This window comes from Narcine bancroftii, chromosome 11, assembly GCF_036971445.1.
Source record: "Narcine bancroftii isolate sNarBan1 chromosome 11, sNarBan1.hap1, whole genome shotgun sequence".
Taxonomy (NCBI): domain Eukaryota; kingdom Metazoa; phylum Chordata; class Chondrichthyes; order Torpediniformes; family Narcinidae; genus Narcine; species Narcine bancroftii.
In genome coordinates this window covers 7784169-7802680 of record NC_091479.1, presented here as the reverse complement: position 1 = coordinate 7802680, position 18512 = coordinate 7784169, and the positions used below count along the sequence as shown (strand labels likewise).

At 49.6% G+C, this 18512-nt stretch overlaps 1 protein-coding gene and 1 non-coding gene across 2 annotated transcripts in view; both read right to left on the bottom strand.

Annotated features, from left to right (window-relative positions):
* LOC138745176 (stereocilin) overlaps window positions 1-17705 on the bottom strand; it is a 44879-nt gene extending 27174 nt beyond the window's left edge. The window contains exons 1-14 of the mRNA XM_069902232.1: window positions 17507-17705; window positions 15996-17036; window positions 15452-15476; window positions 12190-13804; window positions 8995-9057; window positions 8542-8667; window positions 6071-6237; window positions 5195-5381; window positions 4749-4864; window positions 3595-3710; window positions 3344-3368; window positions 2551-2683; window positions 865-1047; window positions 351-389 (exon numbers count right to left, since the gene is read on the bottom strand). Of these exons, the coding sequence (XP_069758333.1) occupies window positions 351-389; window positions 865-1047; window positions 2551-2683; window positions 3344-3368; window positions 3595-3710; window positions 4749-4864; window positions 5195-5381; window positions 6071-6237; window positions 8542-8667; window positions 8995-9057; window positions 12190-13804; window positions 15452-15476; window positions 15996-17036; window positions 17507-17705 (4035 nt within the window). The remainder of the gene's footprint in view (window positions 1-350; window positions 390-864; window positions 1048-2550; window positions 2684-3343; window positions 3369-3594; window positions 3711-4748; window positions 4865-5194; window positions 5382-6070; window positions 6238-8541; window positions 8668-8994; window positions 9058-12189; window positions 13805-15451; window positions 15477-15995; window positions 17037-17506) is intronic.
* Window positions 3232-3357, bottom strand: LOC138746404 (U6atac minor spliceosomal RNA). Its single transcript, XR_011346943.1, has one exon. It is a non-coding gene; the product is annotated as a U6atac minor spliceosomal RNA (small nuclear RNA).
* Window positions 17706-18512: the final 807 nt, after the last annotated feature.

Here is an 18512-nt window from a genome sequence, read left to right as displayed (position 1 = left end):
AGTGGGACATTGTAGAGGGAGCTTCGCACTGCCTGACCCTGGGAGTGTGTGATGCGAAAGTACAGAGGAAGCTTCACTTTGTGTCAGATCCGGGAGTGTGTGATGGGACGGTGTAGAGGGATTTTTCACTCTATGTCTGACCTTGGGAGAGTGTGATGGGACGGTGTGGAGGGAGCTTCACTCTGTGTCTGACCCTGGGAGAGTGTGATGGGATGGTGTGGAGGGAGCTTCACTCTGTGTCTGACCCTGGGAGAGTGTGATGGAAGACCAGATTACAAAAAGTTCCATTGCCAAGAACAAATCTTGAACCAAATACAGGATCACAGTGGATAAAGTGGATGGATACTTACATTAATATCCTGGATCATTTCAGTCACAAGCTGATCAGCCTACAAAAAGTTTGCAAAAGCAACAAGAATTTTAAAGGATTGAGTCATGAAGTGGTCACCAACTAGTTTAAATGAGTTAAATTCATCTCTCTCCATGTCTCAGAGTACAGCTTGATTTTCACCACATTTCGGACCAGGACCCTGGACTTCATTCTTTTACCAACCCACACTTGGTGACATACTAATCTACACACGTTTGGGATGTGGGAAGAAGCTAGCTCGAACCCCCAGGACAACCCCCTCGACCACAGGAAAAACATGCAGACTTCACCTCGGCGGCACCTGAGCTCAGGATCGAACCCAGGTTTGCTGCAGCTGAGACATCAGCACTACCTGCTGAGCAACCACGCCTCCCTCCAGTTCAGGTCTTCTTTCCCAACCAATCACTCACTGGAGGGCAGTGCTATGCTGATGGTACATCATCCCTGGAAACCCAGATATTCTCTCCGTCAACATATTCAGCAAGGTAACTGACCTGGGCAGTGGTGAGTGACTTTGAGTCGAGGCCAGAGACAACCGTTAACCTTTGTTGAGCTGACAGGTTTTTTAGGAAGTTCACGCCAAGGACAGGTAGGATCTGGCCGAGAGCGAGCAGATCCTGGTGGGTCAATGAGGTCAGGTTCTGTCCCCAGAGGTGGGAAGCCAAAAGGTGTGCCACCTAACCGTGAGAGAACACATGGTCACAGCTCCAACACAGGCCCACCTCCCTGTCAGAGACCCCAGGCCAGAACCCACCCCTCAAGAGACCCCCCCCACACAGACCACCCCCTCTGTCATAGAACCCCAGCACAGACCACACCCTTCTGTCGGAGACCCCCAGTACAGACCCTACCTCTCAGAGACCCCACTAATGTGAACAACTCATCAATCTCAATCTCATGAACACCTTTCATAATTTTATACATTTCTATGATTCCTTCTCATTCTTCTAAATTCCATTTAAGTACAGTCCCAGACAACCTCCAGGTTTGGAGAATTTTAGGGAGATTTCCAGTTATCTACCACCCTTTCAGGAAGGAGATGTATCCTGACAATAATTCTGAACTAGCTGGCTTCAGCCCTATGCCTGATTGATGTTGGCTCTCCACCCTCGAGGTTGAACAGTGAATGATCCAACAGTATCCGTGGAGGCGAAAGCAGTGATTGACATTTCAGGTTTAAGTGCTTGCTCCATCAGGAGCTAGCATCTCTCGTGGGGTTGGTTTGACCTTTGGGCCATTCACAAGGAGAAGGAGTTTTACTGAGCAACACCTGGTCTCAAAGAGGCTTCATTGTAACGACCAGGTGCAACAGTTGGGCAGGGAAGGGTCACAAGATCCAGTCAGGGAACGTGAAACACGGAAGTCTGCAGGCCCTGAGATTGTAGTAAAAGCACACAGTAAATGCTGGAAGAACTCAGCCGGTCTCGCAGCATCCATAGGAGATAAAGATATATTACTGATGACTCGGGCCTGAGCCCTTCCTCAAGAAATAAGCAAAAGACAGGAAGGAGTCTGGGGGAGGAGTCCAGACCCACAAAAGGTGTTAGTTGGATATGATAAGAATTGGTGAGAATTGATTTTGTCTGTGTGAAAGGAGACAGTGAAAAGGGAGAACTGGGGGAAGGTGACAGGGTCATGGGGTTGATGTTAATACCATCCAGCTGGAGGGTGCCCAGACGGAAGATGAGGTGTTGTTCCTCCAATTTGCAGTGGTCTCAGTCCAGCAGTGCATGAGACCGTGGACAGATAGGTCAGCAAGGGAATGGGATGCAGAATTGAAATGGGTGACCATTGGGAGATCCACGCTACTGCGGCAAACAGCTGAGGTGCTCAACAAAGTCAACACCCATTCTCTCTGATGTCGAGGAGACCTATGACTATACCTTGAAGGAGGTTCAAGCCCAAAACATCGGTAATATATCTTTACCTCCTCTGGATGTTGCGAGTCCAGCTAAGTTCCTCCAGCATTTACTGTGTGTTTTCACTCTGACGCAGAGACAGGGCACCTCCCGACCTCACTCAGGGCCTGTAATTGCCGGTGAAATACACTGGGGAGAGGCCAAAGGCCAATGAAGGAGATGAATATTCTGGAAAGATCTTCAGTGAATGCTCCACTCCCCGGCAGGTTCTCACCACCACTGCCAGGGTAATGTCAGAGCTGCCAGTCTGCTGGGACTTACCCCACTGCCAGCATCTATGGTGCCCTCCTTGATGCACTCCAAGAGTGTGCTGGAGATAGCGTCTGCCTTTGGCTGGGCAGCGAGGAAGAGCCGGAGATCCTCCTGACTGGCAAAGCAAATCAGCCGACCGAGCCTGGGAAAGAGTGGGAATGGATTGATCAGTGAATGGGTTCCTGGCCTGCTTCTTGCTACTCTGCCCTAACTACAACAAAAAATATTTATTTATCTTTTCTTTCCACAAATAGATTTTATTCACAACAAATTACTTACAAAAAAAGATAAGCATTCAAATTATTTTTGCACTCATAATGTCAGTCATATTTACACTTTCCCATCAATGTACACTGTAACATTGTTCTCTCTACCCCGTTACCAACCCTGTGGCAGCTTGTCATTTCTCCTCCCCTCTGTTGTTTGAGGGATTTCCCCTCGGTCTCATCCCCTCAGTGCCCGGTAATGAGAGGACTTGAGACTGTGGTCCTTCCCCACAGCTGCGCTAAGCCTCAGTGCGTCCCTCAGCACGCACTCCTACAGCCTGGAATGTGCCAGTCGGAAGCATTCCCTCACTGACATCTCTGTGTGCTGAAAACCCAACAGGTTACAGGCAGAGCAAAGGGTGTCATTCACCGAGTTGATGGTCTTCCAGAAGTTCTAGATGTCTGATTGTATGTGTCCCCAGGAACAAAAACTTGGATGAATGCCACAAATAGATCGTAATGCCTTCACCATTTGTGAGTTGTTAGGCCACTAGGACCTCTTCCATCCTTACCAAGGGAAGTGCCTACCTTCTCACCTTTCATACAATGGACACAACTGTCCTGGTGGGTGAGAATTCAGAACCCACTGCACAGTGCAGCCCCCACACTACCCCCAATAAGCCAAGGTGACACAAATTTCTGCACCTTTAATGCAGGGTGAAGGAGGGAGACTGGGGAAGGCATTTACCATGTACACTGAGGTAATAATCAAGTTATGGGGACTAATTTTCAGATCAAATGGGGGGGGTCGACTTATGTGCATACTACTTTTGACAGCAGTAAGTACCTGCGTTGTTCGAGACGTCGGGGGCGAGGATTTGCATTTGGGGCATCAGGAGCTCAGATGGGTGGGCGGTTGAGGCCAAAAATGGGGGGGGGGTTTCAACTTTTACATGGGATCGACTATTACACGAGGACATGCAATAGGCAGGAAGTCAAGAGTATTGAAGAGGGAGGACATGGGGAAATTTGAGATGTTTTTAGGCTGGAAGCAGGTGACTGGCGATGAGAGAACAGTGGGAAGCTTCGTTGTAGTTGTCCCAGTCAGCACTGGGATCTTCAGTCCTCGAGGTGACAAAGAATGAACTGGTCAACCATGGAGGTGATGCCGACCCCAGGGGAAGCAGAGAGAAGCTCATGGGAACCAGGAGGCGTGAGATGAATGAGTCAAACCAGGGCAGGACTTGCGCAGCAGGTGGCATGGCAGATGTTGTAGAGCAGAGAGACTTTGGGGTATAAGTGCACGGTTGTGTGAAAGTGGCAACTCAGTTGGACAAGGTGGGGAAAGACTGGGTCACCATAGCTAAAGAAAAAACACAATGCTGGAGAAATTCAGCAGGTAAAATAGTGTCCTTTATTTAGCCCTTCATTAAGGTGGGGGTTGGGCTCGCTGGTCTTCATAGGGTGGGGGATAGAATTCAAAAGTTCCTGATTCAGCTGTACCAGGAGATGTGAGACCACACAGAGCACTGGGCACAGTTCTGGTCACCCATTATAGGAAGGGCAGCAATAAATTGCAAGGGGAGATTCCCCAGGATGATGGTGGGAACGGAAGGGTTGGGGTAGAGGGAGAGGATAGATAGATTGGGCTGTTATTTCCAAGTGCAAAGGAGGCTGAGGGATGATCTTATCAAGGCTTACGGATCGTGAGGGGTATGGATAAAGTGAATGCTCGGTCTTTTTTTCTGAGGTAGATGATTCTTAAACTAGAGGGCATGAGTTTAAGGTGAGGGGTCCTGAGAGGCAATTTCTCACTCGGGTGTTCCATGTCTGGAATGAGCAGACAGAGGGAACTGCAGAGGTGGGCAAACATCAACATGCAAAGGCAGTTAGAAATAGTTAAGGTGATGGACCAGTGGCAGGTAAATTGTCGGCATGGACTAGATGGGTTGAAGTGCCTGCTCTCTGCTGCGTGACCGAGGTTGTTGATGGCAGACTTACCCCTCTACCTGCTGGCTGGTCAGAGTGTGGCTGGAGTTGACCATAGTGCGGATGACATGCCTGCCTCGGGACGGATCCAGGTTGCTATTCCTCAGCAACTCCTTCACTGAAGCCAGCTACAGCAGGGAGAGAAAGTGGGGCAAGATCCTTGGGCCTGGAGATCCGGCTCGCCCAACCCTGCTGGCCCCTCAACCCACCCTGCTGGCCTCTCACCTCATTCCACTGGCCCCTCACTCCACTCCACCAGCCCCTCTCCCTACCCCGCCAACCAATCACCCTTCCCTCACCCATCACCCCATCAGTCCCTCTCCTCGCCAGCCCCCAACCCTCACACCCACTGCCCTACACACCAATTCCTCATCCTCCCTGCTTCACACTTCATCCCTCACCTCTCCATCCCTCCTCCCCTCCCTCCTCTCTCTTCCCTCCCTCCCACCTCCCCTCACCTGCTGGGTGGTGAGGTGCTGGAAGTGACTGGTTGGTAAGTAGGGTAAGAGTGTCTGGACTGAGGCCAGGAAGTCCGAGCTCCAGGTGCCCACCTGGCCGAAAGTGTTCCCTTGAACCAGCCTCCTGGCAAAGGCTTTCTTCTGACTGACCTTCATCTGGGGGCTGTGATCCTGGATGGCAGCCAACCTGCCAAGATAGACAGCGGTCAGTATGGGTGAACTTCCATGGCGCAGATACGCCTTACTCTGCACCACCACACCCTCCCTACCACCCATTGTTCAGTTGTAGATACAGCACTGACCCTCTCCAGCACCTTTCAGCAGGAGACAGTCCAATCCCATCCTGGTTCCACTAACCTCCCCACCGCTACACATTCCACCCTCCCCCCCCCCCCCCCCCCCCCAGCTATCCCCACATCTCATGGGCCCACAGTTATTGTGCCATGGGGGGAGCATAGGGCATTCAGCCCATTGGGACTAGGCCAACCTTTAAGATGGCTACCCACTGGTCAACATAGGCATATGGCCTTTTTCCGGCTGACACTTTTTTATCTTGATCACGTTTCATTCTCCCCACATCAAATGGCTGTTGGAAGTCAACCTTGTTCCTGATGCTTCCCTCCAACTCTGCAGGACTCCCTCATCTCTGGAATGATAGCCCAGATATCAAGGTATCAGGCGAGAGAGGTTCCTCTGTCCCACAAGTGAGTGCCCCCTGATGAACTGGCCACTTGCTGGTGAGGTCGTGAGCTGCAAACCAGGCCTCTATAATTTCAGGCCTGCATAAAACCAGGACTGCCTGTTTCAGCCAGTGTTTCACTAGGCCCCGTGTGGACAGGCTGGCGTCGAACCAGGCCCATGCGCTGGTGAACTCACACACTGTCGTTGAGGAGTAGCGAAGCAGGCAAACCCAGGATGTCAGGAACAGTCAGGAACGGAATGAATTGCGACAGATCCACAAACAGTTCGGGTGTCACCTGGGGGAACTTGTGGAGGAAGGACGCAGCGAGGGTTTCCAGAGCTGGTGCATCCCGCTGCGAAATCTGGAGGGAGAAACAATTATCGGTAGAAAAGCTGGAGGAAATGCAACATGGAGGAACTGGACGGTGCTTCTGTCAATTCCCACCTTCCCACAGGACGGGAGGTAGCCATTCAGCCACTGGCTCTCGGGAGGAGCAATCTAAAAATAAACTTTATTAATAATAACAATCATTCAAAGCCTTTTCACACCAAATGTCAAACATATCGATACATTCCCATCAATGCACATTGTTTGCTCTCTACTACCCCATCTCCACCTTGTAATTTCTCTCCCCTTAGTCTCAGCCCCTCAGTGCCAGTAATAGGAGGATTCTAGACTGTGGCTCTACCCCACAGCACCCTCATTGGCTGCACCAAGCCTCTGTGTGTCCCTCGGTACGTACTTCTGCATCCTGGAATATGCCATTCGGCAGCATTCTCTCACCGACATCTCCATGTGCTGGAAGACCAACAGGCTTCGGCCCAACCAGATGGTGTCTTTCACCAAGCCGATGGTCCTCCAACAGTTCTGGATGTCAGACTCTGAGTGCATCCCTGGTGGATCAGAGAGTTCACTCACACTCCTGCAGGGCGTGAACTGTGACAAGGACCCTTACATCCTTCTCCACATACTCTTTGTGAATCTGTGTTCTGCAAAGAGGCGGGAAACTGTCTCCACTCCACTGCAGTCATCCATGGACCGTGCAGGTGGTGAGTGATGTTCCGGTTCTACAGGAAGTATCTGACTGTGAGGGCTCCTCTCATCACCAGCCAGACCAAGTCCTGGCGCTTGTTTATGAATCCTGGCAATGAGGTATTCTGCCAGAACAACTGAACAGTCTGCTCAGGGAACTACCCCACCGGGTCCATCGATTCCTCAACTCTCAGTTTCTACAGGATGTTCCGTGTTGACCACTGCCTGATGTCCTTGTGGTCAAAGGTGTTGGTCTGGAAGAACTTTGCCATGTAGGATAGATGGTGTGGCAAAGGCCCATGCTTCGCAACACCTGACGCAGGTAGAACCTTAGCACATCGCGGCACTTGATGCCCTCATAATTTGGTTCCACGCACAGCCTGATGCAGCCACACATGAAGGGTAGTCATCAGAATGAGGGCCATGTTGGTTATGCCCTAGCCTCTGTTGTCTGGCAACTTGAACATGGTGAGGATTTGGACCCTTTCCATCCTGGATCCTCACATGAACTGGAAAACAGCTCTGGTGACTGCCAGGGTGGAGGTGTGGGGTTGGCCACACCTGTCCTGAGAGCACCTTGCACCTAATGACCAGGTCCTTCCCTGTTAGTGAGGAGTGCTGCACCCACAGACCTCATTTCTGATGGACCTTTGCTATTGGTTCTGACCAATTCTTGCTGCCTGCCTTGGCCCTTCCTCATTCTCCTCACAGACTTTTCTTTCAGCTGCAGCTCTCTCCAAGTGGAATTTGCGTCCACTTCTGTCCTGGTCCCACCACTCACTGCATGAACTGTTAACTTTGCTCAATGTTCCCTACATCTTTCATCCCCTACAGATGGGAAAAATTTTACCACATATACTTCATCTAGAACCTTCTTGATTTTAAATCCTACCATTAGACCCCCTTGCAACCTGCTCTTTCGAGACAAACTGTCCAGAAAACCCCAGCAGGTCCCATTACCTTGTAGAGGGAAGCTTCCACTAATTGGTGAGATAGGACCTGGGGACACAGCCTCGAGATTCAAGACAGAGATGAGGAGGAACTGCTTTTCTCAAAGATGAGGGCATTTGTGAAATTCTCTACCAAGGAAGCAGTAGAGGATGCCTCATTGAAGATACAATTAGATAAATTTTTCCGTAGTAGCGGAATTAATGGTTCTGGGGAATAGGCAAGTAAGGGGAGCCGAGTCCACGCCCAGATCAGTCATGAAATGGTGGAGTCTGGATAGGCCAGATGGCAAACTCCTGCTCTTGTTTCTTTCATTCTTAAGTAAAAGTGGACCCAATCCTTGCCTGAATACGGGGCAGAATGGATTATTATGAATAACCCTGGTAGTTGGCTATAATTATTAGCAAGGTTGTCAGATGGATAACATTACAAAAGTTGCAGACATGTTCCAAAAAACAGTTGTATTTTTCCCATCAGATTCTCTTGAACTAATCTCAATTTGTTATTTATAGTATTTTACATTAGATTAGTTACCGTGTTAGTATTTTCAATGAACATTTTGAACAGTCCTCAATTGTGCTGCTCTGTGGTTGTGGCCTAACTTAGCCGTACTGAGGCAGGAAGTGTTCAGCAATGAACACAGGTAATTATAATGACAATGTTCCAACAGGGAAGTGGTGCAGGCCTGCTCAACACCCACCTGAAGTTGATGCCACATCCTGTGCATGTACGAGAGCAGTTTCTTGACAGCATCCTTTTCAGCGGACATAAGAAGCTTCTGGAAATTCTCTTGGGGCATCTGCAGGTACTCCTGGGAAGAACACAGGGAAAGGAATCCATCATTGCAGTTAGAGCCCCACCTACTCTGGCAGCACCCCATCTGGATGCAGGGAGCTCTCCTACATCTGACGGCCATTTGTACCACCCCTCCCGGACTGCACCGTGGCCCCTGCAGAGTCCGGCGGTTCGTGGGTTCAAGCCTCCTGAAAAATGAGGCTGCTCCCTCAGCTGAGACACCGAGACCCTGTCCCTCTCAAGTGGGCCTAGCTGACATCACTCACACCATTCAGAGATTTCACTCTTCCAATTACACACTCAGCTGGCCAATATTTAACCATGTCGAGAAATATTCAGGTACCTGAAAAAGAACTTGTAGAGCTGGAAAATCATTCTCACTCTGTAACATATCCCAGAGCACTGGCTGAGGAGACAAAGCAGTTGAGATGATGTTAATATTTAATTGCAAGAGACAGCAAAGAGCCTGGCAGATATTAAACAATGTTTGTGGGATTTTGCTGTATGAAAATTAGACACTACATTGTCACAGCGACAATATCGAGAGGATTAGGAAACAAGAAATAGAAGCAGAGTCGGCCATTTGGCTCATCGAGCCTGCTTCGCCATTCAATAGGACCACGACTGATCTGATGATGGGCTCATCTTCACCGACCTGCCTTTTCCCCATACCCCTTAATTCCCATACTACGTAAAAATCTATCCAACCTCGTCTAAAATATATTCACTGAGGTCGCCTCCATGGCTTCAATGGGCAGCGAATTCCACAGATTCCCCACCCTCTGGGAAAAGCAGTTCCTCCTCACCTCCGTCCGAAATCTACTCCCCTGGATCTTTTATTTAAATTTTTTATTTTTCACACCATAAACCACATTGACCAAGATACATACATTTTCCTTTTCAAATATATACAGTGTCATTTTCTCCCCCCCCCTCCTCCCATCCCACCCTCCCTACCTCCCCCCCTCCCTACCTCCCCCCCCCATTCATTTAAAGTACAAAATCCAAGATATACTCCCCTGGATCTTGAGACTATGTCCACTAGTTCTGGTCTCCCCCACCAATGGGAACAACTTACCAACTACTATCTTATCTCTGCCTTCATAGTTTTATACATTTCTATAAGACCCCCCCCCCCCCCTCAATCTTCTAAATTGTAACAGTTACATTCCCAGATTCACTTGATGCAAGTGGAAGGGCACATCAGAAAAATACTGGAGGAATTCAAGATCCTTTGAATTGATCTACAAAGGCTCCAGCCAAAAGAATCAATAAGAGACCAAACTTCAGGGAATTAATCTGATATTATGCAGCAAACACCATCTTGCTGGGAAAAAAATTCATACCCTTCTATCTATAAAACTAGTTTTCACTTTCTGGGTCCTGGCCTGTTCGGTTGGACTCCTCATAGAGCAGCCATGTGGAAGGTCTGAAAAATTAAAACCATTTGCTTCAATTCCTTTGAGGTGGTATTGTTTTTCGCCCTTATCTGGACACTGGGCTGGTCAAATCCCTTCTTTTATTCACTCCAAAGAGGAGCGGCCAAGAGACATTGAGGTTAGGATTCAAGAATTCATAGAATCTCACAGGAGAGACAAGGCCCATCATGAATGCACCAATTCTTTGAAAACTTACAAGCTTCCCATGATCCTGTGCAGCCTTGTAGATTTACCCCTTTGAAGTCTTTCTCCAGCCCCACACCACCCCCCCCCCCCCCCACCTCCACTTGCTGTGGTTTATTTTTAGACATACAGCACAGTAACCAGTCATTTCGGTCCACAAACCATTGCCGCCCAATTTGCACCCCATTAACCTACACTCCCAGTACGTTTTGAACGATGGGAAGAAACCAGAGCACCCAGAGAAAACCCCTGCAGACATTGGGAGAACGTATAAACTCCTTACAGACAGTGAGGAATTCAAACCCTGGTCCCGATCGCTAGAGCTGTAAAGGCGTTGCGCTAACCGCTACATCAACCATGCCACCCTGGAGTTCAGCAATGCACACTAACTAAATCCTCTTCTCCCCTCTGGTATTCTCCCCAATGATCTTAAGATGGTTTTCACTGACCACCAGTCTACTTTTTTCTCTTCCATAATATCACAACAAAATCGCCATCAAGATTCCAAGCAGGTTTTCGCGGGAGAATGGGTGACTAAATCTTGGTCAAAGTTGGGGTGGGGGATGTGTGGATGTAGAATTCTAGAGCACAGAAATCTGCCAACAAAGGAACCGCTGCCAGTGGGAGGGGGGCATACTAGAATTGGAGGACTGTGGAGATCTCAGAGAATGTGGGGATGGAGAAGGTCACAGAGAAAGTGGAGACGATTTAAAGAAAACAAGGCAGAGGGTGTTGCCTAACCTGAGACCAGTCCAAGTCAGTCAAGGAGGGGTGGGTGATGACACTGGCTCAATAGTTTAAGGGAGAAGGAGAGAAACCAGAATGATGGGCGGAAGCTGGAAGTGTAGCAACGTTCAGGAAAATACTGAGTAATCAAAATAGAGAGGATGCGGAGTTGGGCAGAAAAGTGGCAGGTGGAGTTCAATCCAGATAAGGGTGAGGTGATGCATTTTGGAAGGTCAACCAGAAGGCTGAGTACAGGGTTAATGGTTGAATACTTAAAATTGTGGAGGAACAGAGGGGCCTTAGGGTCCCAATCCATACATCCCTCAAGGTCACTGCACAGATTGGTGGGACAGTTAAGAAGTCCGATAGGATGCTGGGCTTCATTAATAGGGGGATTGAGTTCAAGAGCCGAGAGGTCATGTGGCAGCCCTACAAATCTCTGGGAGACCACACTTGAGTATTGTGTTCAGTTCTGGTCACCTAATTACAGGAAGGACATGGAAGCTATGGAGAGGGTGCAGAGGAGATGTACCAGAATGTTGCCTGGATTGAAAATAAGCCTTAGGAAGCAAAGTTAATAGAGCTGGGATTTTGGAGCGAAGGATGAGAGATCTACAAGATTCTGCGAGGCATAGATAGGGTGGACAGCCAGCAGCTGTTTCTCAGGGCAGGACCTGCAAATACCAGAAAGCATCTGTACAAAGTGAAGGGAAGGAAGTTTAGGGGGAAAAAAGTCAAGAAAGATTTTTCCACACAGAGAGTTGTGGGTGCCTGAAATGCCTTGCATGGAACATTGGGGGCATTGAAGAGACTCAGACACATGGATGTAAGAAAAATAGGTTACTGGGAAGGGAGTGTTTAGTTTCTTTTTGTAATAGGCCCTCACAACATCGAGGCCGAAGGACCTGTCCTGTGCTGTCGTGCTCCATGTTCTCTCACTTCTGTTCAACTAATTCCACCGGAACACCAAGAGGGGGCGAGTAGACACTGGCCTGGAGAATCTGAATGGCAGCAATGTTTGATAAGAAACATCTTCTGAGCCCTAGATTGGCCGGTCATATTCCAATTTGGGAAGGTGGTGTGGGAGGGGAGAGGAGAACGATACAGGACATGCAGAGAAGGTGGGTAATTCTCCTTAATGCACAGGGGGAACTCAAGAGTTGGGACCCCTTTGCTTCACCAACGCTCACACTGAAGCAACTGAGGAGGTCCTTCTTCAGATCCGCATTTGTCTCTTGCTTCAGGTAGGTGTCCACCGTCTGCAAGATGCCAGCCGATGCGTTGGGGTTGAAGGTGACCCAGAAGGAAGAGTTGTCCAACAAGCTGGAGAGGAGGATGGCTTGGCTCAAAACCTCTTGGACCTCTTGGTCAGCGTGCTCCAGGCCGGATGGCCCCTGAAGGCGCTGGAAGACACGAAGGATGGAGCTGGCTCCGGAAAGCCAGCTGAAGGCTGGGTCATCGCAGGGGTAGAACTGATCCACGAGGTCCTTGAGGAAAGCCGCCGGGTCCTGGCAAAGTTGACTGGTGTTGACGCTCAAAGGTTCAGGCAGCAGATCGACCAAACGCTGGGCAAGGCAGTCGCCCCCGGCCGGGGCACAGTCTTGGACGAGCCCAGGGTGGTCGCGGGAGACCCACTGATAGACGGTGGTGTTCCGGCAGAGCACCTCCTTCAAGGCTGCCGCGTCCCGTTCCCTGCACTGCTCCACCAGCTCGCCGTCCACAAACATGTCCAGCGACCACGAGTTGTAGTCGCACGGCGGGGACTCGGCGGCGGGCAGCAGCTGTTGGCAGAGGTCGGCCAGCCTTCGGGAGGACGTGTGGGTGCACAGGTCACGGACGGGGGCGAGCAGACACTGCTGCAGGTCGCTGGCCGTCACGTTGGAGCTGGCCAACAGGCCGAGGCAAGGGCCGGCCCCTCCGCTCTCCCTCTCCGGAGCTCGGGCCACCAGCGCGCACAGCTGGTTGGCCCAGGGCCCCTGGGCGGTGCCGTCGGTGCAGAGCTGCCGGAGGTGGTCGGAGACGCAGTCCCCAGCGCTGCCCAGGGCGCTCCAACGCTCCAGCAGGCGTTGGCAGGTCCCCCCCGGGCGGCGCCAGGCGCACAGCCAGCGGAGCAGGGTCCCGTTCCCTCCCGCACGCTTCACTCGGGAGCACAAAGGGTCGAAGGAGGCTGAGAGGGGCTGCCCGCTCGGATCCGGCCCGTGCAATAGGCTGCAGAGCTCTGCCACGGCTTCCTGCTGGTTGGAGCAGAGGATCCGCAGAGCCTCGCCGCACCGGCCCGGGCCGAGCAGGTGGCAGGGGCCAGTGGAAATGTTGGTGCTGCGGGGGCCCCTCGGCAGCCCGGAGCAGAGCGGAGCCACCCAGGCGCGACCCAGGCGGCGAGCGCTGCCCAGGGACTCCTCGCTGCACAGGCTGGAGGCCATTTCGTCCGGGTAGAAGCGCCTGCACAGCCTCGCCCAGTACAGGTCTCCCGGGGCCGCCGAGAAGTACCAGGCAGCGTCTGAGCAGCTGGCGCGGAGGTCGGCAGGGGTCTTGTCGGAGCCGGCACTGCGGTTGATCAGGTTGCAGTAGAGGTGCACGGTGAAGTTGGAGATCCCCGGCAGCCCAGGGCTGGAGTCGTTGCAAACAGCCTCCAGACTGGCCTCCTCCTCCTCCTCCTCCCACCTTGGGGGGACGTGCCTCGGCTTCCTCGCTGCCTCCTGCACCTTGTCCCGCTGCGGGCAGGGCACGAACGGCGGCTCCTTCCCAATCTCTCGCCAGCCGGACCCCAGGACGCCGACGTCCCACGTAATGTTGTTCTTGATGCCCCTGCCAGCCAGAGAGAAAGGAAGCAGAGCTTCAGGAAAAGCCGGCACATCTCGGGAAACGAGCAAACAACATCATGGAATAATTACAGCACAGAAACGGCTAGTTGGTGCCTCGTCCCACTGACCCGTACCCAGTCCATCGTCCTCCATACCTCTCCCATCCAGCTACCTGTTCAAATTCTTCTTCAGTGTTAAAATTGAGCCCTTGTCCTCTGGCTTGTATCTCACCTACCCTCAGTGGAAAAAGCCTGCGGTCTATCTCCCTCATAATTTTAAATACCCCTACCAAATCCCCACACATTCTTCTCAGGTTCGGGCAATCAAGTCCTAACTTGTTTAACCTTTCCATGAAACTTGGTTCTTGAAGTCCAGCAATATCCTAGTAAATCTCTGCACTCTTCCAATCTTATTCCATCTTTTGTTCATTTACTTACTGGCATTTTCTCAAACTTTGATGAAGGGCGCAAGCCTGAAACATCCGTTCTGTATCTTCACCTTTACCCCGGTTTGACGTGTTGAGCTTCTCCAACATTTTATGTTTTCACTTTATTCCATCTTATTGATACCTTTCCTGCAGTTTGGTGACCCACAATTCTCCAAATTTGGCCTCACCAATCTCTCATGCAACTTTACCATCACAGCCCAACTCTTATACTTTGATTTATGAAGGCCAATATGCCAAAAGCTCACTTCACAACCCTATCCCACCTGTGACACCCAGATCCCTCTGTTCTACCCCACTCCCTATCATTTACTATGCATGCCCTTTCTTGCTTTGTCCTTTCAAAATGTAACACCTTACACTTGTCTGCATTAAATTCCATCTGCCATTTTTCAGCCCATTTTACCAGGTGGTCCAAGCTTTGAAGATCTTCCTCAGTGTCCACAACACCTCCATTCTTAGTTTCATCTGCAAACTGCTGATCCAATTGACCACATTATCATCCAGATCATTGATACAACTGACAAACAACAATGGTCCCAGCACCGATCCCTGAGGGACACCACTAAACGCAGACCTCCAGTCTGAGAAGCAATCATCCACCACTACTCTCTGGCTTCTCCCATCCATCGAATACCCAGAGTTTGAAACTTCCTGAGTAACCTCCCTTGTCAAAGGCCTTACCAAAGTCCCTGTAGACAACATTTGCAGACTTTCCTTCATCAACTTTCCTGGTAACCTCCTCAAAAAACTATGATTGGTTAAACACAATCTACCACACACAAAGCCATGTTGACTATCCCCTAATCAGTCCAAATAATTGTATATCCAGTCTCTTAAAAGACTTTCCACTGATGTCAGGCTCACCGGCCTATAATTTCCAGGGTTACTTTTGGAGCCTTTTTTAAACAACATGAACTACTCTCCGACACCTCACCCATGGCTAAGGACATTTTAAATATTTCTGCCAGAGCCCCTGCAATTTATACACTCGCCTCCCTCAAGGTCTGAGGGAATATCTTGTCAGGCCACCCTTATTTTCTTTAAGACAGCAAGCACTTCCTCCTCTTTAAACTGTATCGGTTCCATGACCAAACTGCTTGTTTTATTTACTTCCCATAAATCTGTGCCCATTTTCTGAAGGAAAATAGAACAGAAATAGGAGCAGATGTTTAGAAGAAAAAAAAACACCAAAAATTAACTCACCATAAAAGAAGTTGCCTTAAATTCCCTGCAAGAGAGAAAAAAAACATTCAAAACACTTTGTCTTAAATTTAAATTTTGCAATGGCATTTCAGCCCACAAGTCTGTGCCGCCCTATTTACACCCAATTAACCTACAACCCCCGGTACGTTTCGAATGGTGGGAGGAAAACCCACACAGACACGGAGAGAACGTACAAATTCCTCACAGACAGCGCGGGATTCGAACCCCAGTCCCAATCACTGGCGCTATAATGACATTGTGCTAACCACTACACCAAACGTGACACTCCAGACATCATGAGAGGTTCAAAAACTCATCAGTTTGATTGAAGTTGGAATATTGGAGGCAGGTACAAGAAGAGTAGGAGAACTAATGAGATTACAGAACAAAGGTTGATTTGATGTATACCAGGAATGAAGGTCACAGATAGAAAGAAAACATCCATAGTATCTGGGTCTTTTAAGAAAGAGCAGGAAGAGTGAACTAGATGTGGGACAATTAGAGATGGTCATGTGTTGCAATTCCTATTGTAACCATTATTTACCTGCAGAACATTTCCCATTTTGATCTGACTGAGGAATTCCAATAACAGATGAAACCTCGTTCACCAGAGATTTTGTCATCCGTGATATCTTCCTCTTGAAGTTCGTGTAGACAGAAGTCCTGACCTTGCGTAAAATATTCTGCCTCAGCTCTTGCAGTCCACCCCACAAGGTGTCCTCACCCCAAGCGTTTTCGGATCGATTCACCGAGGATGGCCCCTCCGAGCTGCTCCTCCTGCCACTGGGCTTCGAAAGAATCTGCAGAAGACTCTGCACAGGGTCCACATTCTCCACTGGGGTCCTGCCCCCCCCAGATTCTCCAGGCTCATTCCAAGGTTGGAATCTTTCATTTTGGGCTTGTGGACCATTTGGCTGGAGGTTGACCACCGATTTCCAGTTGAGCAGCTTGCCGAGACTTTCAAACCAATCCACACCAGTGCTACAGCCTCTTTGTCTGGTTAGAGGACACAGTAGTTCCTCTATACTACCTTTGGCTTGAGCAAACGTCCCACTGAACAAAGTCTGGGAAAGAGTCTCAATCAACCCAACCAGAACCTCCCAGTTCTCCTTTTGAAGAATCCATCTGAGCAGCTGGGGGTTGGTGAACAAGTCCAGGATACTTTGCAGAAGTTCAATGAGACTTTCTTGGTTCTGGCTTGCCCTCAAAGAAATAAAAATGTCTTTCAGTTCTAGGGTTGCTCTGGGTGGAGACCCCATCTCCACCTCTTCTGAATCCATGGTATTCAATGTTAAACTTTCAGCTGCTGGATCCTGGGGATTGTTGCTTTGCAAATACAATGAGATGTTGTAGAGAAATGCAGAGAGTCGCTCATTGCCCAGTGCACCTCTAGTCAGAAAAGAGGGCACTTTCCGTTGAGGTCGAGCACTTAAGGTCCTGAATCCTCCCATTAAAGTGGAGATAAGAGATTGAATCATTCTGGGATCTTGAGGACTTGATCTTGCATAGGCAGGGATTGAATCTCCTTCTTCTAAAAAGTGTGAAATGCCTTTTAACAGTTCCACGTATTGGTTAATCCCATTACCTGTAAAATCAAGGATTCGTGTGCAGCATTTAGTAAAGGCTCGGGTGGACATTACTGTCCTGCTTCAGGGTTAATTAGGGGTATTTAAAAAGGAGGTAAAATGTTCATTGTTAGTTTATTGTCAATATTACAAGTACAGATGCATTGTATCTGCAGTCAAACAATGACCATGAGTTACTCGTATAATATCAGATTTTTCAGGTCAAATTTTGAGGCGGGGGAGAGGGGGAAGGGGACTAAAATTGACACAAGAATCCACAATTACTGTGTACTTGTGTATAATCAAATTTTGGGAACCATTTTTTCGGGTCCAATTTGTGGGAGGGACCCCTTTTACACTGATACTACTTTTGACCATGTACGTTAAGGCACCGGGAGTTCGGACGACTAGGGCCGGGTGATAAGACCAGGATAGCTAGGACCGTGTAAGGGCAGCACAGTTAATGTAGGAGTTAGTGCAATGCCTTTACAGCGCCAGTGATTGGGACCAGGGTTCCAATCCCGTGCTACCTGTAAGGAACTTGTACGTTCTCCTCGTGTCTGCGTGTCTGCGTAGGCTTTCCCTGGGGTCTCTGGTTTCCTTCCATCATTTGAAACGTACCGGGGGGGGGGGTTATAGGTTAATTTGGTGTCATTTGGGCAGCACAAGGCAAAATGTCCTGTTATCATGCTAAATGTCTAAATTTAAAGTCCACATTCAGGGTGTCCTGAGCTTGGGTGTGCAGGCAGCCGGGGCGAGGATTTACGGTCGGGGAATCAGGTGCTCCGGTGGGGTGCTCTGGTGCATTGGGTGCTCTGGTGGGCAGGAAGCCAGGACGAGGTCCATGATTGGGGCGTCAGGATCTAGGATGGGTGGGCAGCCGGGGCTTTTACAGATCAACCATGATTGTATTCATTGGTGGGACAGATTTGAGGGGATGAATGGTCTAATCCTACTCTCTTGTTCTATATACGCAATATATAAAGCACATAAACAGGCCATTCTGTCCATCTCGTCCATGACAGCAATTCTGGTCCTCTCATGCCCGGTCCTGTCTTACCTCATCTAAATCTTTCAAGCTGAACCTTTATTTTCTCCTCCCTCATCTTTTTATAGCATGAGAAATAGGAGCAGGGGTCGGCCATCCGTCCCATCGAGCCTGCTCTACCATTTAGTGCGATCATGGCTGATCTGATAATGGGCTCATCTCCACCCACCTGCCTTTTCCCCAGATCCCTTAATTCCCCTACAATGTAAAAATGTATCCAACCATGCCTTAAATATATTTACTGAGGTCGCCTCCATTACTTCAATGGGCAGCAAAATCCACAGATTCACCTCCCTCTGGGAAAAGCAGTTCCTCCTTATCTCTGTCCTAAATCTACTCCCCCTGAATCTTGAGGCGATGTCTCCTAGTTCTAGTCTCCCCCACCAATGGGAACAACTTACTTACCTCCATCTTATCATAATTGCATATGTTTCTAAAAGATCCCCTC